This window comes from Ranitomeya variabilis, chromosome 3, assembly GCF_051348905.1.
Source record: "Ranitomeya variabilis isolate aRanVar5 chromosome 3, aRanVar5.hap1, whole genome shotgun sequence".
Lineage (NCBI taxonomy): Eukaryota > Metazoa > Chordata > Amphibia > Anura > Dendrobatidae > Ranitomeya > Ranitomeya variabilis.
Genome location: NC_135234.1, coordinates 662,529,817 through 662,555,384, shown reverse-complemented (window position 1 = coordinate 662,555,384; position 25,568 = coordinate 662,529,817). Strand labels below are relative to the sequence as shown.

Sequence of the window (25,568 nt, the reverse complement as noted above, 5' to 3'; positions counted from 1 at the left end):
CAGGTAGAGTAAAAAAGGATTGAGCATGTTGAAATTTACAGGCCTCATCCTTTTCTTTTTGCAACTAATAAGCTGCTGCCACTGGTGTCCGGTGGCTTATTCTCTTCTCCCCATTGAAAACACATGCTCATGTTATGGGCAGTTCTCCCTGAATGACTAATGAACAAGCCTTAGGACAACCGTGATCGCATGCTTCCCATACACCGTAGAGAGCTACATACGTACATGGCCAACCACCTCTTCCCATCTCAAATAAAGATCATTTGGGCACTGTGTGTCAGTAGGATGTAGATCAGGGAGGGTCAGCGTGGCGAGTCTCCCGAGCCTTTATCACGGTGTCACAGTACTAGTATTGCTGGTGCTCCATGGTAGGTGTGGAGGAGGACATTGTTCTCCACACCAAGCCTAGACTCAGGAGAGTCGAAACGTCAGTATGTATAGTCACCTACATGGTTTTCATACAACTTGTGCAATCACTATGCATCATCCGTGGAATGCAATAAAGTTCCTCTCTGTTTTGATCCAGCGGTGGGACCCTCACCTATGGAGATTTATGGCATATATAGGTTAACCCATGAATTTCTGAAGGTGACACATTAGATGACCCCACCGATTTTGGTAAGACCTGCTGACAGTCTGTGTTCATGGGATGTCCTGACTCTCTGGAGATGGCTGATGTTGGGAAAAAGAAGGATTGAGCATGTTGGGATGTAATATACCTAATCTCTTGTTCTCACAGGAGGTAAGCCACCACCAGAGTACCCCCCTATATATCAATAACATATGCATTGTGATTATTGATGTGTATGAGGGAAACCATTATTTCCCAGCTTTGCCCCAAAGTCTTTGTTTGATTGGGGAATACAATGGTTGGACAGTTGAGCTGTAGACACTCTTGTTCCTGCTGTTTCCCGGGAGTCAGGGGGGTAATCCAGCGTCACTGATTTCGGCTCCTGGAGGTGAGGAAGGCCGGTCTCATCCTCACTCTCTATATGGCGGGTGGTGTGTGCATTGATCTGATGAGGCCACGTTACCCCATTGAACATGATCAGATTCTGTGACTTTTTGCCCCATGGCAGTAAACATTCATTCTCCACCAGTCTTAGGCTATGGCTATGTGCACATGTTGCGGATTAGGCTTAGGAATTTCTGGTGCGGATTCTGTCTCTCCTGGCAGAAAACGCACCTGCGGTTTTTTGTGCGGTTCCGCAGCGTTTTTTTGTGCGTTTTTTGCTGCGGTTTTCTTGCGGATTTGCTGCGTTTTTTACCCCTGCGGTTTTCTATAATGGAATGGGTACAAAAACGCTGCAGATTCACAAAAAAGAAGTGACATGCTACTTCTTTTAAACCGCAGCGTTTCCGCAGCAGATTTTCCGCAAAGTGTGCACAGCATTTTTTTTTTCTCATTGATTTACATTGTACTGGAAATCAATTGGGGACCTGCAGCGTTTCTGCACTGCAAAAAACGCTGCAGATCCGCAGAGAGTCCTTAGTGCACACGTAGGAAATGTGGTGCAGAATTTTCTGCACTAAATCTGCATCTCCTGGCAGAATCCGCAGCTGCATTTTTGATGCGTTTTTTGCGCGGTTTTTATGCAGTTTTTACCACTGCGGATTTCTATTAATGGAGGGGTGCAGAAACGCTGCAGAAACGCACAAAAGAAGTGACATGCACTTCTTTGAAATCTGCAGGGTTTCTGCACGGATTTTTCTGTACCATGTGCACAGCTTTTTTTTTTTTTTTTACATTGATTTACATTGTACTGTAAATCACAGTGCAGATCTGCAGCGTTTCTGCAGCAGAAAAAACCGCTGCAGATCTGGACTAAATCTGCATCGTGTGCACACAGCCTTAGTGTATGCGCCCGCCATGAGGTCTGGGGGTACAGAACACTCCATTTTGGGGCATACTCCAGGTCCATGTTGCAGCTTCTTCATGCACTTTTTCCCCGTCTGATGTTGTAATACTGTACATTTGCTTTATAGGTGAAAACATTTAACAGATTAAATCCATTTTTAAGTTTTCTTTTTGTTCTTTGTGGTTTCGTAGTATTGGTCTCCATCAATGACCTCAGTGTGTTCCAGGCCCTGCCTGTGATATATTGTCCCTCCGCATCTGCTGAAATGTTTCCACTGTTTACGGAACATTATGTGGACAATAAGGGATGTTGTGTTCCTCATCCCGGCCGTGACAAAAGCTGTAACCCATCTCTTTGTATAGGGACTGAGGATGAGGTCATGCTGGAGGCTCATGGGCTTGTTGACCTCTTAGTCTCTGTATACATACAGTCAGTGGCTTCCCCGGCAGGTACAGGGTTAACCACGTGATCTGTGGCCACTGTGCTTATTTTACAATGACTCATTGCATTTGTGTGTCCTCTTTGTCCTGTGCTGACTCATATCAAGAAAGGCAGAACTTAGGCTACGTTCACATTTGCGGTCAGCGCCGCAGCGTCGGGCGCCGCAGCGGCGCCGCATGCGTCATGCGCCCCTATATTTAACATGGGGGCGCATGGACATGCGTTGTGCTGCGTTTTGCGCCGCGTGGCCGCAAGCGTTGGACGCAAGAAACGCTTCAAGTTGCATTTTTTTTGCGTCCAACTTTCGGCCAAAAACGACGCATGCGGCGCAAAACGCAGCGTTTTAGCGTGCGTTTTGCCGCGTTTTCGTTTGCGTTGTGCGCTGCGGCGCCGACGCTGCGGCGCACAACGCAAATGTGAACGTAGCCTAATCCCTGCTATGGGGTAGTCAATGTCAGAACAATACTGTTTTAAAGGGGTATTCCAATAATTTAAAATTGATTGCTTATCCTCTAGATAAACCACCTTAATTTGTGGGGTTCCCACACCTGCCACTCCCCCGATCAGCTGATTGAAGGGCTACTCCTGTATGTGCAGTGTCTCTGTACAGCACAGCGCCATATTTTTAGCAGTGGTTGCACTTGGTATTGCTGTTTGATCCCCTTTTCCCTACGCACCACCAGAGCGGTGCTTCGTAAATTATTTTTTTTTCTTTTTTTAAAGGAAAGCCCCATTCCTGCAAAGTGCTGAGAGTTCTCACCCATCTAATATTTATAGGAATTTCATTGAAGACACTTCAGGTGGTCAGACACCTTAGACGAACATTGGACGTAAAAGCTATGTGTATAATTTTGTATTTAGATGTCGGAGCTTTTTCACAGTGGCAGATGCCCGTGCAAGGGGTGGATGACTGGGCTTGTTGAATTTTAAGGAGGATCTGATAACAGATTTCACAGTAATCACTTGATACGTTGTTAAATAGATCTTAGACCAGATGAGACTGTTATGCTTACAATCCTTGTCAGAGTTGCTGTATAATCCTGATTGTTATCCGCATTTTATGAGAGAGCTCAGGAGTCCATGTGTATTCAGTCTTCACCCACCCAGCTGCAGCTTGTACTGAGCAGTAGGAGTGCTCAGCAGGGAGGAGGAACACTCAGGAGTTGGCAATCAGGCTAGACTTGTGGCTCATACATGAACAGTGAAACTCGCATTCGTAAAACTGTTCTTGGTATTTTCAGATTAAACAAAGATTATTTTTTTAAGTCAATAGGGTTTATAGGTGCTTTCTATATGTGTCATACCATGGATCTGGCAATACAGCTTGCTTTTTGGTCTAAATAAAAACATGACGAAAGTACAAAAGAGCCATCCGAAGGAGTACACCAAGACTACAGGGTGATCTCAGCATTAATCTACTACAGTAAGAAGAACACTTGGTGATGGAGTTGGAGCGGATGGTTGCATAGCCCCCATATCTGTAATCTGTGGCTGCTTGGCGGGGACCCTGAGAATGGCCTCCTGGCATCCGTGGCTCTTCTTCTGATTGGCCGGCCTGGCACATCATTACACAGTGACGATAACATTGCACTAGGCTATCTCGTGACAAATGCACCGTAATTTGTCAGTGGATCAACCCTCCATAGCCGTCTATATGGGCACGTAAGTCTTAGGAGGCTGAATAAAGTGATATTTTATATCTGCAATCTGATGTCTTATTCCAGTAAAATCCACATCGTAATATATAAATGATCTGTTAAGAGCTATGGGTGGGACATAGCTCTCCCTGAGAGTCTGCCTCCAGAGATTGTTTCAAGTGAAAGAGGAAGTTACCAGTGTGAGACTTGTAATGACTGACAGTCTGCTCTCCTTCCCTACATGTCTCACACTGGTAACCCCTCCTCTCATGTTTCATAAGCTCTGGAGGCCGATCTGTGTCCGGTCCATAGATCTTACCAGCTCATTTACATATTAAGAAAAACCTGGATTTCTCAGGAATAAGACAATGAATCGTAAATATCCAGGTATCATTTTATTCAGCTTCCTATGGCCTACATGCCCATACAGACGGCTTAGGAGGGTTGATGCTACTGACACCTGTCGTTTAATATTTGATGCTATGTGTCCTCACACAAGCCTCCCATTTAAATCCCCTGTTACAGTAGGAGCCTTGCGCCATGTGGTGGAGGCTATAGGACTACTGCTCTCCAGGATCAGCCATAACTATAAGTATTTAATTATTGGTTACTTGTACTCAAATTGCATCTCAGCCGCTGGATACCTTTCTACAAATGACTTCATGGGAGTGACCTAATAAAATTCCCTTGCCTGCCCAATCTATTGCAATTAGTAATGCATTGTGTGACCTGATGGCTTTCAGACCTTACACCGCAGACTGCAGTAACAGCCTCCACAGGTAGTGTGTGTCGTCTGTGCAGTTTCTCGGCGGATGAATGGATGTGCACACGCTTTGTGCTTTCACCTTTGGTTGATGCTCCAGGAATCATTGCACGCTTCCTATGGTGTAGAGTGCGCTCACTTGTACCAGACCCGTGGTTACATGTTTCTGTGCGCACTGACGAGTGTATATGTAGAATCGTCAGCACATCTATGTAGAATTATTCCTGCAAGTGGAGGCGATCGTCCAATCATAAAATACGAGGCCGAGAAATGCAAGAAAGAAAAGTCAACAAGAGTAAGATGCACAAAACTTGAGTCACGCCTGGTAAGAAATTTGGCAAATCTTGGAGCGACTCGTGCGCCAAAACCTGAAATCTTTTTCTGCTTTAATTTACGGCTTTTTCTGCATATGTGATGGTTAATCTGATATGTCGGAGCATTCCACCAAATCCCACCTGCTCTTACTAACAGTAACAGGGTCGACATAAAAACACCAACATTCAGAAATTATACACCTTTCGTATTTCACAGGAGAATTTGAAAACAACTTTAACCCTTCATTTTCAGGATTCTTTGGTTGGGCCTTTTCTTGGTTGGGCCTTTTCTTGGTTGGGCCTTTTCTTGGTTGGGCCTTTTCTTGGTTGGGCCTTTTCTTGGTTGGGCCTTTTCTTGGTTGGGCCTTTTCTTGGTTGGGCCTTTTCTTGGTTGGACCTTTTCTTGGTTGGACCTTTTCTTGGTTGGACCTTTTCTTGGTTGGACCTTTTCTTGGTTGGACCTTGTTTTGGGATATTGGGCCTTTTTTGGGTTGGGCTTTCTTTTGGCTTGGGCCTTTTTTTGGGTTGAACCTTTTTTTTTTTGATTGGGCATTTTTTTGTTGGTGTGTTTGGGCCTGTTGTGGGCGTGTATGGGTCTTTTGGGTGTGTGGGGGGCTTTTTTTTGTTGGAGCTTTTTGGGGGGGCTTAGGATTTTTTTGGGGGTGGGTGGGACTTTTTATTGGGTTGGACTTTCTTTTTGAGCTTTCTAGACGTTAAATCTTCACTGCTCAGAAAACGATGCTATATTCTAGCTTAGTCTTTAAAGGGATATAACACCCCAAAATCACTCTTCAGTTTTGCTGGATAATTCATCTTTACCCCCTAAACAATCTGAACAGTACAGGGACACTAAAGCTATCTGGATTGAGAGCTAAGTGTGCTCCAGCGATTCCATTGTGCTTCTGTGCAGTGCTAAAAGTTCTATTGGAAAGAGCTTGTAAGCACTGCGCATGTTCAGAGGTGGTCGCGAACATTGGCAATGAACTGTAAACAGTAAAATGTAAAAATCGTCCTGTTCTTGAGGAAGGAGAGGATTTTTAATGACAAGTCCTTATTCATACAAGCACTTTGCAGTTTTATCTATACACAAAGATGGGAATAACCTTGATCACCCCGTATGGGCAGACATTTGTCTTCCTGCCTTTTGCACTCATGAAGTTAGTTGCCAATCCTAATCCTGCCATATATAGGTTTGGATAATCTGTCTTCTGTATTAAGTTTCCTGTGAATTTCCTCGCGTGCTGTGCCACGTTCCATAACGCCTCGCTTGCCTGCGTTCGCCATTTTGTGCTGTAGAAGATATTTCACGTCCCTTGGGGACAATGTATGTGCGAGTGTAAAGCCATTGTGGAGATAGGGTAAATGCGGTGGTAATCAGTATGCCACAGGCTTGTAAAAGATATTTGATATTTGTGTAACAATTAGGGCTTGTGCTTTCATAGATCACATTCCCTCAGATCGTTATGTGACTATGCGATCCTGGGCTCGGGTAAAGGCCATGTTACACAGACCGGCCAGATATCGTCTCAGATTGGGCTATTAATCTCCACGAGTCTCGCTGTCCTCAATAATATGACACGGACAGCTGAGCAGACAGTGTTGGAGCACGTCTGTATTACTTTACATGCTAAAATGAGACAAATGGCAGAAAATGTCTCATTGATTAAAACGTAAAAATCCAGCTCTGTCATATCCAATAGCCTGGAAGATACATTGTGCTTGTCAACTAGAAATGAAGTCAAATCTTTCCCAGATATACAAATTTACATAGTGTGGCCGGCTTAATGAGGCGAGATCGTCAGAAATGACCTATTGTATATATCATTCTGTATTAAATAGAAACATAAAAAAGTTTGTTTATTGAATGTTTAATATATTAATAATAATAAAAAGCATATGTGAATGAAAAAAAAAATAAATAAATAAAAAAAAATATATACACACACACACACACACACACACACACACACACACACACACACACACACACACACACACACACACACACACACACACACACCATAGACATGAAATAATGGTTATCTCGCACAAATCCACCATAAACTTGTCTACGTTATCTTTTTAAAACCTCTTTTTATTAAAGAGAATTTCTCAGCAGGTTTTTCATATGTAATCTGACAGTAGCATGAGGTTGGGACAGAGACCCTGATTCCAGCGATGTATCACTTAGTATACAGCAGTTATGATAGTCTGTTTTCTCTGCTGCAGATTAAGCTGAGCTCAGTTATTTTGCCCTGTATAGCTACATCCACATCACTGATTGGTTGCTTTATGTACACTGTATAGTGGGGGGGACACTCTGGTTGGACTACTCTGCACGTGCCAAGTTGTCCTATATTGATAATCTCCTGCTAATAAAACATTGATTGTATTGAAACAGCAGCACAAAGCCTAATAAGTGACACATCACGGTCTCTACTCTTACATTATGCTGCTCTCAGAATACATAGTAAAAACGCATTGACAGATTCCCTTTTTCTTATTAGGTTTTCTGGATATGTTAGAGAGGTGGTGTCCTACTTGTGGTCCCTCTCGTAGTGGAGAGCAGAGACCTATGCTGTCAATTGATTCCGTGGTCAGCAGTTCACTTGAGCTCCCTCTATAAAATGCTACTACTAGTTTTTATTCCAGACCCATGTCATTCAGCAGATTTAGGCTATGTGCACACGTTGCGGATTTTGCTGCGGATCCTGCAGCTGCGGATCCGCAGCAGTTTTCCATGAGTTTACAGTACAATGTAAACCTACGGAAAACAATATCCGCAGTGCCCATGCTGCGGAAAAAAAAGCGCGGAAACACTGCGGTTTACATTCCGCAGCATGTCAATTCTTTGTTCGGATTCCGCAGCGGTTTACACCTGCTCCTCTATAGGAATCCGCAGGTGGAAAACCGCAGGCGGAATCCGCACTAAATCCGCGGTAAATCCGCAGGTAAAACACAGGGCCTTTTACCTGTGGATTTCTCAAATCCGCTGCGGAAAAATCCGCAGAGCCCAAGAATACGTGTGCACATAGCCTCATAGGGGCAAAATAAAAGACGGGGAAATGATGTGGAGTTTTCTTTGAGAGGTAACCCTTTAATTTCTGATTTATTTATTATGCTTTGCTTATATAGCACCGTCATATTCTACAGCGCTTTACATCATCATCACTGTCCCCATTGGGGCTCAAAATCTAAATAGGATTTCTTTCCTCCTGCCACACATCTCATTGCCAGGTTGGCATCATTCATGACCAGACTCTGGCACCTACGGAGCTGAAAATCCAGTGAATGAGCGACTCAAAGTGAGCGTGAGCTGTATTCATGGGTGGAGACTCGATAACCCAGATGATACGGCCCCGCTGATATTTCCTGCCATACAGGCGGCAATGACTGGTCCTACTGGTGGTCCTCGCACATGGTAATCACGCCCAGACTGTAATTTTGTGATTTGGACCCGTGTTCCACCTTCTCCTGACATGGTCGCCTTTCTGGTGCAGCGCTGCGCGGTGCCGCCATTAGATGAGATGTTTTGTATGACATGACACATGCAGCCTAACAAGCCTGAGATAAATATCTGGAATAATGGAGATTTCCATTCCCTGGAGCTGCAGCAGATACCAATCAATTAGATGCTGGGCCCATGGAAGCGGTGAGCCGGGACAGCTGCAGGCTTGGATATATTTGGCTCTGTGGGAAGCTTCCCGATGTACTGTATATCCCTCAGCAACCGCGGTCCAGTATCTTTTGTAACGGTGCGGCAGACCGATGTCTAAAACATTTGTGACATTGCTTCATTACAAAGCTGATCTTCAGAGACATGACGGGGTTATTCCTGCCTCTACACCAGCCATCCGGTCATGTCTGAGAGGAGGAGGACTCCTGGGTCCGGTATATACTGGACGGTATAGAAGTCTCTCGCCCTAATTAACATATGGTAACCGCATTCCACATCCTTATTCAATATGTTATAATGGAGGTAATATTTAATCTAGCAGCAGGATCTCTCATCCCAGACTATATGTGCATGTAGCTCTCTCCTAGACAAATCCAGCAATACCTTTTCATGGCCAGTCTGCTCCTCCATTACTGAGAAATCAGTTATTTGAATGAATATGTAAATGAGGCTGAAGAGCTATTTGTAGATCTGAATCCTCTGTCACTCCAGCTCTATTCCTCACTTAGCACCGCCTTCTCCTGTTTGACTAACAGCCTCTATTCTGTGCAACTTCAGTTAAGAGGAGCAGTCAGTTAAGGAGGTGGCGAGGCTGAGTGGGTAATAGAGCTGGAGTGACAGATTCTTCAGATCTACATACACAGTCATGACTGAAAGTGTTGGAACCCTTGAAATTGTTCCAGAAAATTAAGTATTTCTCCCAGAAAATTATTGGATATCCTTTCACACAAAACCCCCAAAATCGGCCACACAAAATTGTTGGCTCTCTCAACTTAATATTTGGTTGCACACCCTTTGGAATAAATAACTACAATCAATCTCTTCCTATAGCCATCAGCAACCGTTTTACACTTTTCAACTGGAATTTTGGACCACTCTTTTTTTGCATACTGCTTCAGGTCTCTCATATTTGAAGGTGCCTTTTCCCAACAGCAATTTTAAGATCTCTCCACAGGTGTTCAATGGGACTTAGATGCGGACTCCTTGCTGGCCACTTAAAACTTTCCAGTGCTTCTTGAAGTATGTTTGGGATCATTGTAATGCTGGTAGACCCTTGACCTACAGTAGCACCCAGCTTTCTGACACTGGGCCCTACATTGTGACCCAAAATCCTTTGGTAATCTTCAGATTTCATGATGAGTTGCACACAGTCAAGGCACGCAGTGCCAGAGGCAGTATAACTACCCCAAAACATATTTGAACCTCCACCATGTTTGACTGTAGGTACTGTGTTCTTTTTTTTTTTTGTAGGCCTCATACCATTTTTGGTAAAAAGTAGAATCATGTGTTTCACCAAAAAGCTCTATCTTGGTGTCATCTGTCCACAAGACACTTTCCCAGAAGGATTTCAGATGTACATTTTTGCAAACTGTAGCCTAGCTTTTTTATGTCTCTGTGTCAGCAGTGGAGTCCTCCTGGGTCATAGAATTTAATTTCATCTAAATGTCGATGAATAGTTCGCTCTGACACTGATGCACCTTGAGCCTGCAGGACAGCTTGAATTTCTTTGGAAATTGATGGGTGTGCTTATCCACCATCTTGACTATCGTGCGTTGTAACCTTTCATCAATTTTTCTATGCCGTCCACATCCAGGGAGATTAGTTACTGTGCCATGGGTTGTAAACGTCTTTATTATGTTGCGCACTATGGACAAAAGAACATCAAAATCTCTGGAGATGGGCTTGGAACCTTCAGATTGTTGATATTCTTCAACAATCATGGTTCTCATGTCCTCAGACAGTTCTCCTCTCCTCTTTCTGTTCTCCATGCTTAGTGTGGCTCACACAGACTCACAATGCAAAGATTGAGTTACCATAACTTAAAGTTGTTTAACCACAATTTTGGAAAGGTGCCAACAATTCTGTCCTGCCCATTTTTGGGGTTTTGTGTGAAATGATGTCCAGTTTGCCTTTTATTCTCAATTTATTTATTTTTTGTTCTTCCAATGCACACAAAGGAACTAAACGTGCGTATAACAAAACGTGCAATAATTTTCAAGGTTGCATTTTTCTTTGAAAGAACTAAACTCTCATATAAATAGTTGTGTGTATGGGGCTGTCTGACTATTCCCTGACAGATAATGTTGGGTCGAGATAAGGATAGTAGTAGATCCAGATTAAAAGTTTGTCAGGTGTTTGGCGGCTTTCTCCTCTCTATTGAAGACACGCGAATGCTTTGCTGAGCGGAGCGTTCTTGTCTATGGGGGAATGTTCGGCCGATCACTATTTCTGCTTTATGGGCATTTTTAGAGTGAAGTCAGTCCACATACAAACTGGATTATAAATGGACGTAAATTATACGGAATAAATTCCTTGTTTGTGTTTTTCACTATTTTCCCAATGCTATGGCCCTAAGGTTGGCTCCAGATTGCCATAAACAGGATGTATTTTATCGTGCATATGAGGACCACACGGCCGATCATCATGGAACCCTATTGTGATCAAAGTTCAGTTCTCTTAGACCACTGGGAGTTGGGGTGTTTTGTTCCAGGAAATAGACACTAACGTTTGCTAGTTTTATGGCCGTGAGAAACCGGCCGCACTCAGACACCAGAATATGGATAAGGCTGGAATCCCATAAGGCCAGAAGTGGGTGCAACAAAGATGGCTAAAATACAGAAGAAAGGCCAATACTTTTCTCATGTGTATCAGCTCCTGAGTTTGGCTTTTCTTACAATCGTTTTTGCCCAGCATTAATGTGCGCCAGTTTTGGCTATAGGCAGTCCTGCAGTGTCCGACCCTCCAGAATACAGTCCAGGCCTCCACCAGAGACTGGGTGCAGCGACCAGGAGAGCCCGGCCTCTAAATGCCATTGTAGAAATAGCGCTCATTTCACAGTCTATTAAGTACGTAGCCTTAACAAGGGAGATCATAAAATTCTGCAATTTTCAATTGTAGAACTGCAAATGCGTCTATTTTTTCTTTATTTGCTTTACTATCTGTTATGTATTATATGGCTGCAGCCTACAGATGAAATGGTTTTAGGGATCAGGCAAAGTGCCAGATTGAAGGGCAACTTGCTACTGGGGATTAGTGATGTAAAACCTCATCCCGGGACCAGAACATGTGGCAGCTGTTCAAAGTTAGGACAGATCAGAGTTAATAAATATATTCATCAACTTTTAGAAATACTTGTTATTGTTTGCTTTATGGCATGTCTATCCCGTCCTTTCACACTAGTAAAAGCTTGGGCTTTCTCCCCTCGTCCCTCTCAACAAGATAAAAAAAATTCTTTGTGTCATATGTCCAGGAATGGTCCTCTTTCGTAATCTCTGTAACTTGCCGTACACAATTTTTTGAGTGAATCAGTTACTTGTTCTGTCAGCACTATAGGTGCAGAACTTTCACTTGCCCTGAAAGCCCATCTTCCATTTTACAGTTGTACACAGTTATACAGGCAGGAGAGCAGAACCGCAGAGGCAAAGGCACAGTCCTTCTTCCTGTAAACCATCGTGACGTCTCTTCTGGATATGGATTGTGTAATACAAGAGGGGATTATAGGGAGAGAAATAGGATGCGCAGACTTCTGAGTGTAGTAGTTAGTTTCCAAAGGTGTGTACTCAGTGTGAATCCACTCACCTTTTTGGTGTCTTGATATACTGTGTATAGATCCAATCCATGGATCACTCCATTCCTCTTTCCACTCAGTTTGCTGCAAAGATCTGGGAACTGATGAGCGCACTGAGCAGTGCTTTCATAGGCGATAACACTTTGTGAATGTTTTTCCCAGCAATATGCGCTCCTGAAGGATGATGATGGAACTCGATATTCTGATTCAAAGATGATTTTTATTTCAAACTAAAATACAACCGGTTTCGACTTCTTAGAGTCTTCCTCAGGTATAATGTCATGCATATAAACAGATCTATCTGAACACATTTTATAGCAGATATCCCTGCATGTCAATTTGGGTGGGGACTGACAAATTTTTTTTTTTTATTTTTTTTTTCTCACACAAGGAGGAAAAAAAGTGTTAAAAAACTCCACACTGGAAAAAAACGTAAACAAAAAAAAAAAAAAAAAAAAATGTACCCACAAATTCTTCACTAAAATGATTTTTTCTTTTCTAAAAACACTATAAATATAATTATGCTATATATAAAATTTCTTTTAAAATGTTATTAAACATACTAAAGTGTGATTTCATACTAAAATGTAAAATCCTACAAACATATACATAATAAAAAAAAAAACAAAATAAAACAACGAAAAAAAAAAAAGAAAAAAAAACTCCCTTTTTTCATATTGGGACTATTTCCAAATGCCAAATACAAATTTTCGAAATTTCATTCATATCAAAACTGAAAAAACTAATATGCAATTTTGTACCTGTCAATTTATTTGCTTTGTACATCATATACCTTCTATAACATCATTTAATCCATCTGGGTATAATGTACCCAGACGGAAGATCCAATATGATTCTTTCCAGTTTAACTTTTGTACTCTATTAGTACACTTCACAGGTATTTGCTCCAACGGGGTTACAGAAATATTGAATGTTTTATTATGCTTCAAACATAAATGCCGGGATAAGCTCTGTTTTAAAAAGCCATTTTGGATGGATTAAATGATGTTATAGAAGGTATATGATGTACAAAGCAAATAAATTGACAGGTACAAAATTGCATATTAGTTTTTTCAGTTTTGATATGAATGAAATTTCGAAAATTTGTATTTGGCATTTGGAAATAGTCCCAATATGAAAAAAGGGAGTTTTTTTTTTTTGTTTGTTTTTTTTTTTTCGTTGTTTTATTTATTTATTTTTTTTATGTATATGTTTGTAGGATTTTACATTTTAGTATGAAATCACACTTTAGTATGTTTAATAACATTTTAAAAGAAATTTTATATATAGCATAATAGGATGACAATCTGTCCTGTCCTGGGCACATCATGATCAACTCGTGAGACTTTACAGTCATCAGATCTGTTGTAGGGAGTCACCAATCTATGTGATCTTCAGATTGTTTGGTAGATCCCCTATTCAGTGACTGCTAGCAAAGATATTGATCGCCTGCAGACTGTAAATGAGGGTCCATCCCTGGTAAGCCCACAGTTTAGCAGAAATGAGAGCCTGGATAGTTGGCCCGTTTAAAGGGAATGTGACACTCAGCCGCATTCATGCTCCGCCGCATTCACGCTCCACCGCGGGCATCTGCAGCATTCATGCTCTGCAGCATTCACACTTCCCCATGGACCTCTGTAGCATTCACACTCTGCAGCATTCACACTCCACCACGGACCTCTGTAGCATTCACGCTCCGCCACAGACCTCTGTAGCATTCTTGCTCCGCCACAGACCTCTGCAGCATTCACGCTCTGCAGCATTCGCGCTCCGCCGCTGACCTCCGCAGCATTCACGCTCCGCAGCATTCACGCTCCACAGCATTCACACTTCCCCGCGGACCTCTGTAGCATTCACACTCCGCAGCATTCATACTCCACCACGGACCTCTGTAGCATTCACGCTCCGCCGCGGACCTCTGTAGCATTCTTGCTCCGCCACAGACCTCTGCAGCATTCACGCTCCGCCGCGGACCTCTGTAGCATTCATACTCCACCACGGACCTCTGTAGCATTCACGCTCCGCCGCGGACCTCTGTAGCATTCTTGCTCCGCCACAGACCTCTGCAGCATTCACGCTCTGCAGCATTCGCGCTCTGCAGCATTCACGCTCTGCAGCATTCACGCTCTGCAGCATTCACGCTCTGCTGCATTCGCGCTCTGCAGCATTCACGCTCTGCAGCATTCACGCTCTGCTGCATTCGCGCTCTGCTGCATTCGCGCTCTGCAGCATTCGCGCTCCGCCGCGGACCTCTGCAGCATTCACGCTCTGCAGCATTCACGCTCTGCAGCATTCAGGCTCCACAGGATTCACACTTCCCCGCTGACCTCTGTAGCATTCACGCACCGCAGCATTCACGCTCCGCCGCCGACCTCTGTAGCATTCACGCTCTGCAGCATTCACGCTCCACAGGATTCACACTTCCCCGCGGACCTCTGTAGCATTCACGCTCCGCAGCATTCAAGCTCCGCCGCCGACCTCTGCAGCATTCACGGTCTGCAGCATTCACGGTCTGCAGCATTCGCGCTCTGCAGCATTCGCGCTCTGCAGCATTCACGCTCTGCAGCATTCGCGCTCCGCCGCGGACCTCTGCAGCATTCACGCCCTGCAGCATTCACGCCCTGCAGCATTCACGCCCTGCAGCTTTCACGCCCTGCAGCATTCACGCCCTGCAGCATTCACGCCCTGCAGCATTCACGCCCTGCAGCATTCACGCCCTGCAGCATTCACGCTCTGCAGCATTCACGCTCTGCAGCTGACATCTGCAGCATTCACACTTCCCCGTGGACCTCTGCAGCATTCACGCTCTGCAGCATTCACGCTCTGCAGCATTCACGCTCTGCAGCATTCACGCTCTGCAGCTGACATCTGCAGCATTCATGCTCTGCAGCATTCACACTTCCCCGCGGACCTCTGCAGCATTCACGCTCTGCAGCATTCACGCTCTGCAGCATTCACGCTCTGCAGCATTCACGCTCTGCAGCATTCACGCTCTGCAGCATTCACGCTCTGCAGCATTTACGCTCCGCAGCATTCACACTTCCCCGCGGACCTCTGTAGCATTCATGCTCCGCAGCATTCACACTCCACCGCGGACCTCTGTAGCATTCACGCTCTGCCGCATTCACACTCCGCCGCGGACCTCTGCAGCATTCACGCTCTGCCGCATTCACACTCCACCGCGGACCTCTGCAGCATTCACGCTTCGCCGCGGACCTCTGTAGCATTCACGCTCTGCCGCATTCGCGCTCTGCAGCATTCACTCTCCGCCGCGGACCTCTGTAGCATTCACGCTTCGCCGCGGACCTCTGCCGCATTCACGCTCTGCCGCATTCACGCTCTGCCGCATTCACGCTCTGCCGCATTCACGCTCTGCCGCATTCACGCTCTGCCTGATTCACGCTCTGCCGCATTCACGCTCTGCCGCATTCACGCTCTGCAGCATTCACTCTCCGCCGTGGACCTCTGTAGCGGTGCAGTGGACATGTGCTGCCTTTCTTCGCAGTAATCTTCTAAGCATTGGTTGTTCTTGTCAGTTTTATTTCCTGTCGCTGCCATTTACAGCTAGTGATTCTGGCAGGATTTCCGTGTTTACCTTCTGATAATAGTGGGGTTTCTTTCTTTGGTTTCTGACAGAGCAGGAAACTCCGAATAAGACGCATTTTAGCTTTTATCCCCCGGCATACTTCACCTCATGTGAAAATAACACTGACACGTCTGCTGATTATACACGAGGGGACGCGTTCTCATGCACTTCTCTATGATTGCCCCCATCACAAGCACAGCGCTAATAATAAGGGGCTGTGGGGGGCGAGAGACGTGGCTGTGAGGGAATACACTGGAGCCCAGCACATTATCTGGACACTCCCGATGCTACAGGAATGTTATATTAGACAATTGCTAATTACTACAGCTTGCAGTTTATTTTACTCACTTATATAGCGCCATTAATTCCACAGCACTTTACAGACATTATCATCGCTGTCCCCGATGGGGATCACAATCTAGATTCCCTATCAGTATGTCTTTGGAATGTGGGAGGAAACCGGAGAACCCGGAGGAAACCCACACAAACACAGGGAGAACATACAAACTCCTTGCAGATGTCGTCCTTGGTGGGATTTGAACCCAGGACCCCAGCACTGCAGTGCTAACTACTGAGCCACCGTGCTGCCCATAGCCCGAATATATTCCTCCAATATAGAGACAGAGGTAATCCCCCGCTCTTCTGCATTAGCGGCCACTGTCTATTTATATGTCGGACAGTGACCATCATTTTGTTGGATGAAAAGACATATGTACTGCATGGTGTATATACTGCATGGTGTATATACTGCATGGTGTGTGCTTTGTGGTAGCCCTCTGTATTGGAAAGAGCGGCCTGCTGCACTGAATGACTGTATGGGAATGTATACTAGCTAGATCAGACCAGGGCAAAGTACCGCCCGCGGGCCACATCCATCCCTCTGCCTGGTCCAGTACGTCCTACAGATAGAAGACAGCCAGAGGGCTGAAAACCTCGGCTCCCGGGACACACCCGCCTTCACCACCTGTATATAGGTGGACCCTGTGTGGGCTCATACTGTATAGGGGGGCTGTCTGTGTTCTCCTACTCTGTATGGGGGCTATTTATGGGCTCATACTGTATTTATGGGGCTTGTACGGTATATAGAGGTTGTCAGTATACTTAATTCTGGTCAATATTAATTGATACAATATTAATATAAAATAATTATATTTAATGTGTTAATATTGATGTCAGCATGTTAGTTCGGCCCTCCACAACATTCACTGTTTCTCATTTAGCCCTTTGGGAAAATTAGTTGCCCACCTCTGAGCTAGATAGAGGCCAAAAGCACACTTTGGTTTCCATCTGTTGAGCGGGGGCAATCTATAGCATGTATTCACCAAGACTTTTCTTCCAACATACAGTTAGGTCCATATATATTTGGACAGAGACAACATTTTTCTAATTTTGGTTATAGACATTACCACAATGAATTTTAAACAAAACAATTCAGATGCAGTTGAAGTTCAGACTTTCAGCTTCCATTTGAGGGTATCCACATTAAAACTGGATGAAGGGATTAGGAGTTTCAGCTCCTTAACATGTGCCACCCTGTTTTTAAAGGGACCAAAAGTAATTGGACAGATTAAATAATTGTAAATAAAATGTTCATTTCTAGTACTTGGTTGAAAACCCTTTGTTGGCAATGACTGCCTGAAGTCTTGAACTCATGGACATCACCAGACGCTGTGTTTCCTCCTTTTTGATGCTCTGTCAGGCCTTCATTGCGGTGGTCTTCAGTTGCTGTTTGTTTGTGGGCCTTTCTGTCTGAAGTTTAGTCTTTAACAAGTGAAATGCATGCTCAATTGGTTCGAGATCAGGTGACTGACTTGGCCATTCAAGAATATTCCACTTCTTTGCTTTAATAAACTCCTGGGTTGCTTTGGCTTTATGTTTTGGGTCATTGTCCATCTGTAGTATGAAACGACGACCAATCAGTTTGGCTGCATTTGGCTGGATCTGAGCACACAGTATGGCGGCTCTGAATACCTCAGAATTCATTCGGCTGCTTCTGTCCTGTGTCACATCATCAATAAACACTAGTGACCCGGTGCCACTGGCAGCCATGCATGCCCAAGCCATCACACTGCCTCCGCCGTGTTTTACAGATGATGTGGTATGCTTTGGATCATGAGCTGGACCACGCCTTCGCCATACTTTTCTCCTTCCATCATTCTGGTAGAGGTTGATCTTGGTTTCATCTGTCCAAAGAATGTTCTTCCAGAACTGTGCTGGCTTTTTAGATGTTTTTTAGCAAAGTCCAGTCTAGCCTTTTTATTGTTGATGCTTATGAGTGGCTTGCACCGTGCAGTGAACCCTCTGTATTTACTTTCATGCAGTCTTCTCTTTATGGTAGATTTGGATATTGATACGCCTACCTCCTGGATAGTGTTGTTCACTTGGTTGGCTGCTGTGAAGGGGTTTCTCTTCACCATGGAGATAATTCTGCGATCATCCACCACTGTTGTCTTCCGTGGGCGCCCAGGTCTTTTTGCATTGATGAGTTCACCAGTGCTTTCTTTCTTTCTCAGGATGTACCAAACTGTATATTTTGCCACTCCTAATATTGTAGCAATTTCTTGGATGGGTTTTTTCTGTTTTCGCAGCTTAAGGATGGCTTGTTTCTCCTGCATGAAGAGCTCCTTTGACCGCATGTTTACTTCACAGCAAAACCTTCCAAATGCAAGCACCACACCTCAAATCAACTCCAGGCCTTTTATCTGATTAATTGAGAATGACATAACGAAGGGATTGCCCACACCTGTCCATGAAATAGCCTTGGAGTCAATTGTCCAATTATTTTTGGTCCCTTTAAAAACACGGTGTCACATGTTTAGGAGCTGAAACTCCTAAACCCTTCATCCAATTTTAATGCGGATACCCTCAAATGAAAGCTGAAAGTCTGAACTTCAACTGCATCTGAACTGTTTTGTTTAAAATTCATTGTGGTAATGTTTATAACCAAAATTAGAAAAATGTTGTCTCTGTCCAAATATATATGGACCTAACTGTATCTGTCCAGTTGGGTGGACAGGAGCATTGTGCACTTAGCCATTCATACAATTTTAGACAAAAATGTTCAAAAAGAAATCTTCTGCAGAGGTTAGTGTGCATGTCACCTATACGGTGCGTGCACAGATTGCCTATGGGTCTCATGACCCGAGCTTGGCCTGCAGTCGGTTCATTCTCAGACCGTGGCGCACGGATGTGTGGGTGCAGCTTTATGGGGAGCACTGTGATGGGCATGGTTATGGAGAAACTGTCTGGTCGCGGATACTTAGGTATATAGAGCTCATGTACACTGCAATATTTGTGATTTCTCTTGAAAAAAGCATGGCAGATCTTGACCAAATAAATTCTAAGACAGACTGACAATTGGGTTCTGCCAACAAGCTCCGAATTAACTATATATCTGCCTGAGCCAGTGTGGCCACCAATTCGTGTCTCAGACTGGGCTGAACTTATGTCACTTTAAGCCAATTACGGCTGCAATTGCGTACGTGCCCGGCTCCGTACCCGACTCCACGTGCTCATCAGCATAGGGAAATGGTGCAGGACATCGATGCCTTATTGGCAGGCACTAGTCTGCTCTGTAAATTGGGCCTGCCTAGTGCATGTTGTGACCATTTTTCCTGGTGGACCTGAGGTCCATGTGAAAATGCCACTTGTGGAGTGGCACATGGATTAACATTGGTCCGTGTAGGGTCTGTTCACACATGGAATGAAAATTGTCTGAACTGAGTGTAGTGCATTGAAGACCCACATGGAATCCCCGTAGTGCCTGGTTCCCTCCCCACGTCTCCGACGACTAGTGCATGAGCAGTGTGGATCCTAGTCTCTTGGGTGTAGTAGGGGTGATAGATGTGAAATCTAGAAATCTCTGGCATTTATTGCCATTGACTCAAGTATGTGTAAAGTAATGTCCAACGCTGGGTACAGCCATAGTGGGCACACTTGGAAATGAAAGCGCGGTCATGGGGCTATGGTCACCAGGACAGGTACTGTAGGTGTCATCTCTATGGCAGAGTAGGACTATCATGCCTTTAATTGGGTTTGAAGTCCAATCATGACTCGGAAAGGTGATATTTCTTCAAGTGATGCTGTGGGTTGAGGGAACATCTAGTTGGAGCCTGTAGGCCCAACTCCTAGTGTTCGGGGAAGAGTCCTGTGATCATAGACAGATGCCAGATACGTGGTTGGCCGGTTACATATTGCAGCCTCATTATTTAGACTAGTCTTCCAGCCTGTATCGCGTCATGTGCCCTGACTCATATGGTGTCGTCTTCTGTTTCCCTGGTATTGTGTCTGGAGTTGTGTTTTATGACAACACATTGATCTGTTTGTGATGCTGTCCTCCTGTAAGTGGTAGGTCCACATATTGCTTCTACCTTTATTATGCTGTGTCACTTTGCATTGGGTTAGATCTCTCCTGGCCATAGACAGCAGATAGCAGTCAGATAGGAAATCTATAAGCCAATAGCTGTTTGCTGTCACTTGGTGAAGACATGAGATAAGCATGTCAGACACCTCTGGAGCTCCTTATCTCTGGGGGGGGGATGGTGTGACCATGCAATCCTGTCTTTCTGGTCAATGATAGCAGATGGGGACTGTCCTGCAGGCTTCACAGACCTCATATTGGTGCACAGGCTAAAATCTAATGTTCTTGTAATGTTTCATACACTTCTTTATCTTCTTTATTATTTTTATATAGCGCCAACATACGCTTTACAGTTTTGCACACATTATCATTGCTGTCTCTATTGGGGCTCACAATCTAAATTCCCTATCAGTATGTCTTTGGAATGTGGGAGGAAACCGGAGAACCTGGAGGAAACCCACACAAACACGGGTAGAACATACAAACTCCTTGCAGATGTTGTCCTTGGTGAGATTTGAACCCAGGGCTGCAAGACTGCAGTGCTAACCACTGAGCCACCGTGCTGCACTTGACAAGGATCATCTGCTTGAACACCCTCATTCCCTTTGAGGTGATATATCATTAAAAGAAAACTTGGGTGCCCAAATGTCAACTCTGCAAGAGCAGAAGTCACACATATGTTATCAGGCCACTTGCCCCATATCTTTCAGGTGTTTCAGGATTAAGGTCTACGGTAATTGATGAGGGGAAATGATTGCCAAGAAGCAGGAATTAGGTACTGTCGGGGCGGACATTTCTTACTGAATAGATACGGGTACATCCTAGACTCACTGAAGCCTCAGTAAGGGGGTGTCTGATGCTTTCCCCTCTTTGCTTTTGGATTCCTATGGGCAACATCTTTCTTAGTAACTCGCAGGCATACGATACCTTGACAGCATGTCTGAATTTGCTGGGCGTGCACAAAGCATGCATCCATTAGAGTCTGCGGAGTGTGAACCCTACCAGACAGAATATGTTGCATCAGGCGCAGGATTGGAGACTCTGAAGCTGCCCATAAAGTTTACATGGCTGTCAGATATTCCTCCAGACTAAACCACGTGTGTATTCCATGTCTATAAAGATAGGTGGGTGTAAGCCGCTGCCGACTAAACCCAGGACCAAATCTGGCATGTTGAAATCCAGTGTGCACATCTGCCATTCAGAGAGATGGAAGCCCCCCTGCACATGCATATTCTGACCATCCCCATGAAGTCGCTGTTTGGCCGCCTGTCATGTAATCTGTATGGCCAGAATAAATGGGTATCCAGCGCGTCCCATGCCACATCGGGGGGCGACAAGTGTTGCTGATGCACCCCCAGCTGTTGATTGACAGCTCTTGTGCATGCCCAGGAGTAATTCTGGGCCTGCTGGGTGGCTGCCGGACAAGCACTGGCCATGACTGTTGAATATGGGAAGTGTTATGGATCATCACGCGGGAGGCAGAAAGCGCACAGTATCCTGGAGGAGAAGGATTTCACTCCCTGGACATGGACCCCCTCTGCCATACATTCACTGGTAGCTCATCCCTGTGTGCCGCAGATTAGTGCTGCAGATTAGTGCCGCCCTACTAGTGCTGAGGAAGTGAAAGTTGATCTGTCTGATTACTCACTGCTACTTCTAATGATGTCATATTCCTCCCACTTATCTGTGTTCTACTATGATAAAAAGCTCAGGAAACCGGAAATACTGCAGCACCAGTTCCTATTCCCTCGCTCAGTTACTGCTCATTGTAGGGCACCGGCGTCATCGCACCCTGTAATCAAATGGACTTTATCACCTAAATTACCGTAATAAGTGACGGTGGAAATTCTGGGATGTCGCGATAAGATTACAACTATGTATTCGGGATTGTATACTTAGAAATTGACACATTTGAGTTTTACTTTTTTTTTCTATGTAATTAAACATTTGCTCTTTAAACCGTTTTTAAAGGGTCAATGTGTATTAATAATGTCAAGGGCTCAATAAGTGGCCACTGAATCAGAGTTTCAGGGCCTTGGTGTCACTTCAGTCCAAGGTTGTGAGTCTCTAAAATCGCAAATTATCAGCGGATCTGTGACTTGCTCTTTTATTAATCCTCTGAGGAGCCTATTGCTCTGTTCATCCTGAGCATGCTGTTTCACGAATACAATGCCTAAGATCCCAAACCTCAGAAACTACTGTGACCCCGAGGATGTGCGACTACAAATAGAGCGCATAGGAGACATACTCCACCTCCGCATATGGGTGTAGATTACTACCTATATTATAGAAGCAATTCCAGGAGTAGATGAGGTGTGCGTGCACATTGACATTTGTATGCATGTTGTTGAGCTTTGTGTTGGATTTTACGCATTGTTGTTGGGTTGAGATTGGGTTCAGAGTTTCGGTGGACTGATGATTTGCATTGAGCTGGGTCCATAGTCGTTTGTTGGTGAAGTTGAAGCCCTTTTACGCTATGTGCACACTTTGCAGATCCGCAGCGCTTTCCATGCGGTGTACAGTACAATGTAAACCTATGGAAAAAAAAAAATCCGCAGTGCCCATGCTGCGGAAGAAAACGCGCGGAAACGCTGCGGTTTACATTCCGCAGCATGTCAATTCTTTGTGCGGATTCGGCAGCGGTTTACACCTGCTCCTCTATAGGAATCCGCAGGTGTAAAACCGCAGGTGGAATCTGCATAAAAACCGCGGTAAATCCGCAGGTAAAACGCAGTGCCTTTTACCTGCGGTTTTATGAAATCCGCAGCCCTCAAAAATACGTGTGCACATACCCTAAATGTAATCTAGTAAGAAATGTTACACTTGAAACTGCCTGTAAGGAGCACAGCGCGTCGTCTTGTATGTGAGCGTGCAGCAGATGACGCCCCAATGCCCAGAGGCGGGAGGAGCGCTTGTGGTATTAGAGCTTTCGCACCGGCTGCCAATCCGGCTTCCATCCTGTAGTCCGGGGTTCCCATTTACACTGATGTAGATGTGGCGATACGTCTGCTATGGTAATCTCTTCTTTGTATTCTGTAGGTGTGCGGTTTTTTCCCATGTGATTGATGGACATTTTACATTGATATGCAATTTACCTACATCCTGTGCTTCTGCTTACAGGAGATATTACACAGAAGGGCTATGAGAAGAAAAGGGCAAAAGTGCTGGCTCCTTACATCCCTCAGACCCAAGGTAAGGCTAGAATTCATTTTTGTGGTATAAAATATCATCACACTGAGTGACATCTAAGGCCTCTTTCACACTAGCGTCGTGCACTGCATGTCGCTATGCGTCGTTTTGTAGAAAAAACGCATCCTGCAAAAGTGCTTGCTGATGCGTTTTTTCTCCATAGACTAACATTAGCGACGCAGTGTGACGCATTGCCACACGTCGCAACCATCGTGCGACGGTTGCGTTGTGTTGCGTCGGACCGTCGCCACCAAAAAACGTTGCATGTAACGTTTTTTGGTGCGTCGTGTCCAGCATTTCTGACCGTGCATGCGCGGCCGGAACTCCACCCCCGCCTCCCCGCACCTCACATTGGGGCAGCGGATGCGTTGAAAAACAGCATCCGCTGCCCCCGTTGTGCGGCGCTTCCACAGTATGCGTCGGTGCGCCACAACGTCGCATATAGACGTGCAGTGCACGGCGCTAATGTGAAAGTAGCCTAATTCACCACTGGCTGATTATGAAGTATTTATCCTTCTCCCCTGATCGAAAAGCGGTAAAAGTGTCAAAAATGTTTTTCTGTTTGTTTGTATCCATATTTGCATTAAGTTATTTCATACATAGTAGACATCCATAAGGAAACCTTACCTGTCAACGATCCAGCGTCTCCTCTCTGCCGCCCTCGCCGCCTCCTCTCTGCCGCCCTCGCCGCCTCCTCTCTGACCCCCTCACCGCCTCCTCTCTGACCCTCTTGCCGCCTTCTCTCTGACCCCCTCACCGCCTCCTCTCTGACCCCCTCGCCGCCTCCTCTCTGACGCCCTCGCCGCCTCCTCTCTGACGCCCTCGCCGCCTCCTCTCTGACCCCCTTGCCGCCTCCTCTCTGACGCCCTCGCCGCCTCCTCTCTGACCCTCTCGCTGCCTTCTCTCTGACCCGCTCACCGCCTCCTCTCTGACCCCCTCACCGCCTCCTCTCTGACCCCCTCGCCGCCTCCTCTCTGCCGCCCTCGCCGCCTCCTCTCTGCCGCCCTCGCCGCCTCCTCTCTGACCCCCTCACCGCCTCCTCTCTGACCCCCTCGCCGCCTCCTCTCTGGCGCCCTCGCCGCCTCCTCTCTGACCCCCTCACCGCCTCCTCTCTGACCCCCTCGCCGCCTCCTCTCTGACCCCCTCGTCGCCTTCTCTCTGACCCCCTCGCCGCCTTCTCTCTGACCCCCTCGCCGCCTCCTCTCTGGCGCCCTCGCCGCCTCCTCTCTGACCCCCTCTCCGCCTCCTCTCTGACCCCCTCGCCGCCTCCTCTCTGCCGCCCTCGCCGCCTCCTCTCTGCCGCCCTCGCCGCCTCCTCTCTGACCCCCTCACCGCCTCCTCTCTGACCCCCTCGCCGCCTCCTCTCTGGCGCCCTCGCCGCCTCCTCTCTGACCCCCTCGCCGCCTCCTCTCTGACCCCCTCGCCGCCTCCTCTCTGACCCCCTCGTCGCCTTCTCTCTGACCCCCTCACCGCCTCCTCTCTGACCCCCTCACCGCCTTCTCTCTGACCCTCTCACCGCCTTCTCTCTGACCCCCTCGCTGCCTCCTCAGTGATTGGTTGTAGCCCTGTTGACGTGATGTCACTTCTGCAGCCAAACAGACTAGGGCAGTGGTGGAGACCCAACACTGGACCCGGAGAAGGAACCTAAAGCTCAGTTTGTTTCATTACTTCTAGCTGAGCGTACAAGCAGTAGTTTGAGATCAGGCAACCCCTTTACAGTTTTTGTCACCTGATTTCACAATACAAACTGTATACATTATTAGATAGATGTTGATCCTGAGAAGATTAGTGTTCTTTTTTTAATTCCATGTCATAATTGCTGGAGTCCAACAGAAGCGTGAAAGAGCCCATGAATCCAGGTGTATTCAGTTTCCGCCACCCAGCCTGACTGACAGCAGCAGCTTGTACTGAGCAGAGTGAGGACTTTGCAGCAGGAGGCACCCTGAGACACTGTCAGTCGTGCTAAGAGATTGAAATTAAACTTTGAAAATTGATTACGCCGCCATTCTGACATGAAAGTAAATACACCAACATTGTCAGGTCTATTTAGTAATGCGTGCTTGTATTGTAAAATGTATCCGTAGGAGACAAAGCAGGTCTAATAAATATTATGAGATCATGAGAAAGTGTTTTTGCACATAGTGATGTCACAGTATAGGAGGAGTGTGCATAGTG

General features: G+C 45.7%; 1 protein-coding gene across 2 annotated transcripts in view; it reads left to right on the top strand.

Annotated features, from left to right (window-relative positions):
* The window catches only part of DIP2B (disco interacting protein 2 homolog B), a 196,761-nt gene that overhangs the window by 67,858 nt on the left and 103,335 nt on the right, over window positions 1-25,568 (top strand). For both annotated transcript variants that reach the window (XM_077297861.1, XM_077297862.1), the window contains exon 2: window positions 23,325-23,396. In XM_077297861.1, coding sequence (XP_077153976.1) covers window positions 23,325-23,396 — 72 coding nt within the window. The remainder of the gene's footprint in view (window positions 1-23,324; window positions 23,397-25,568) is intronic.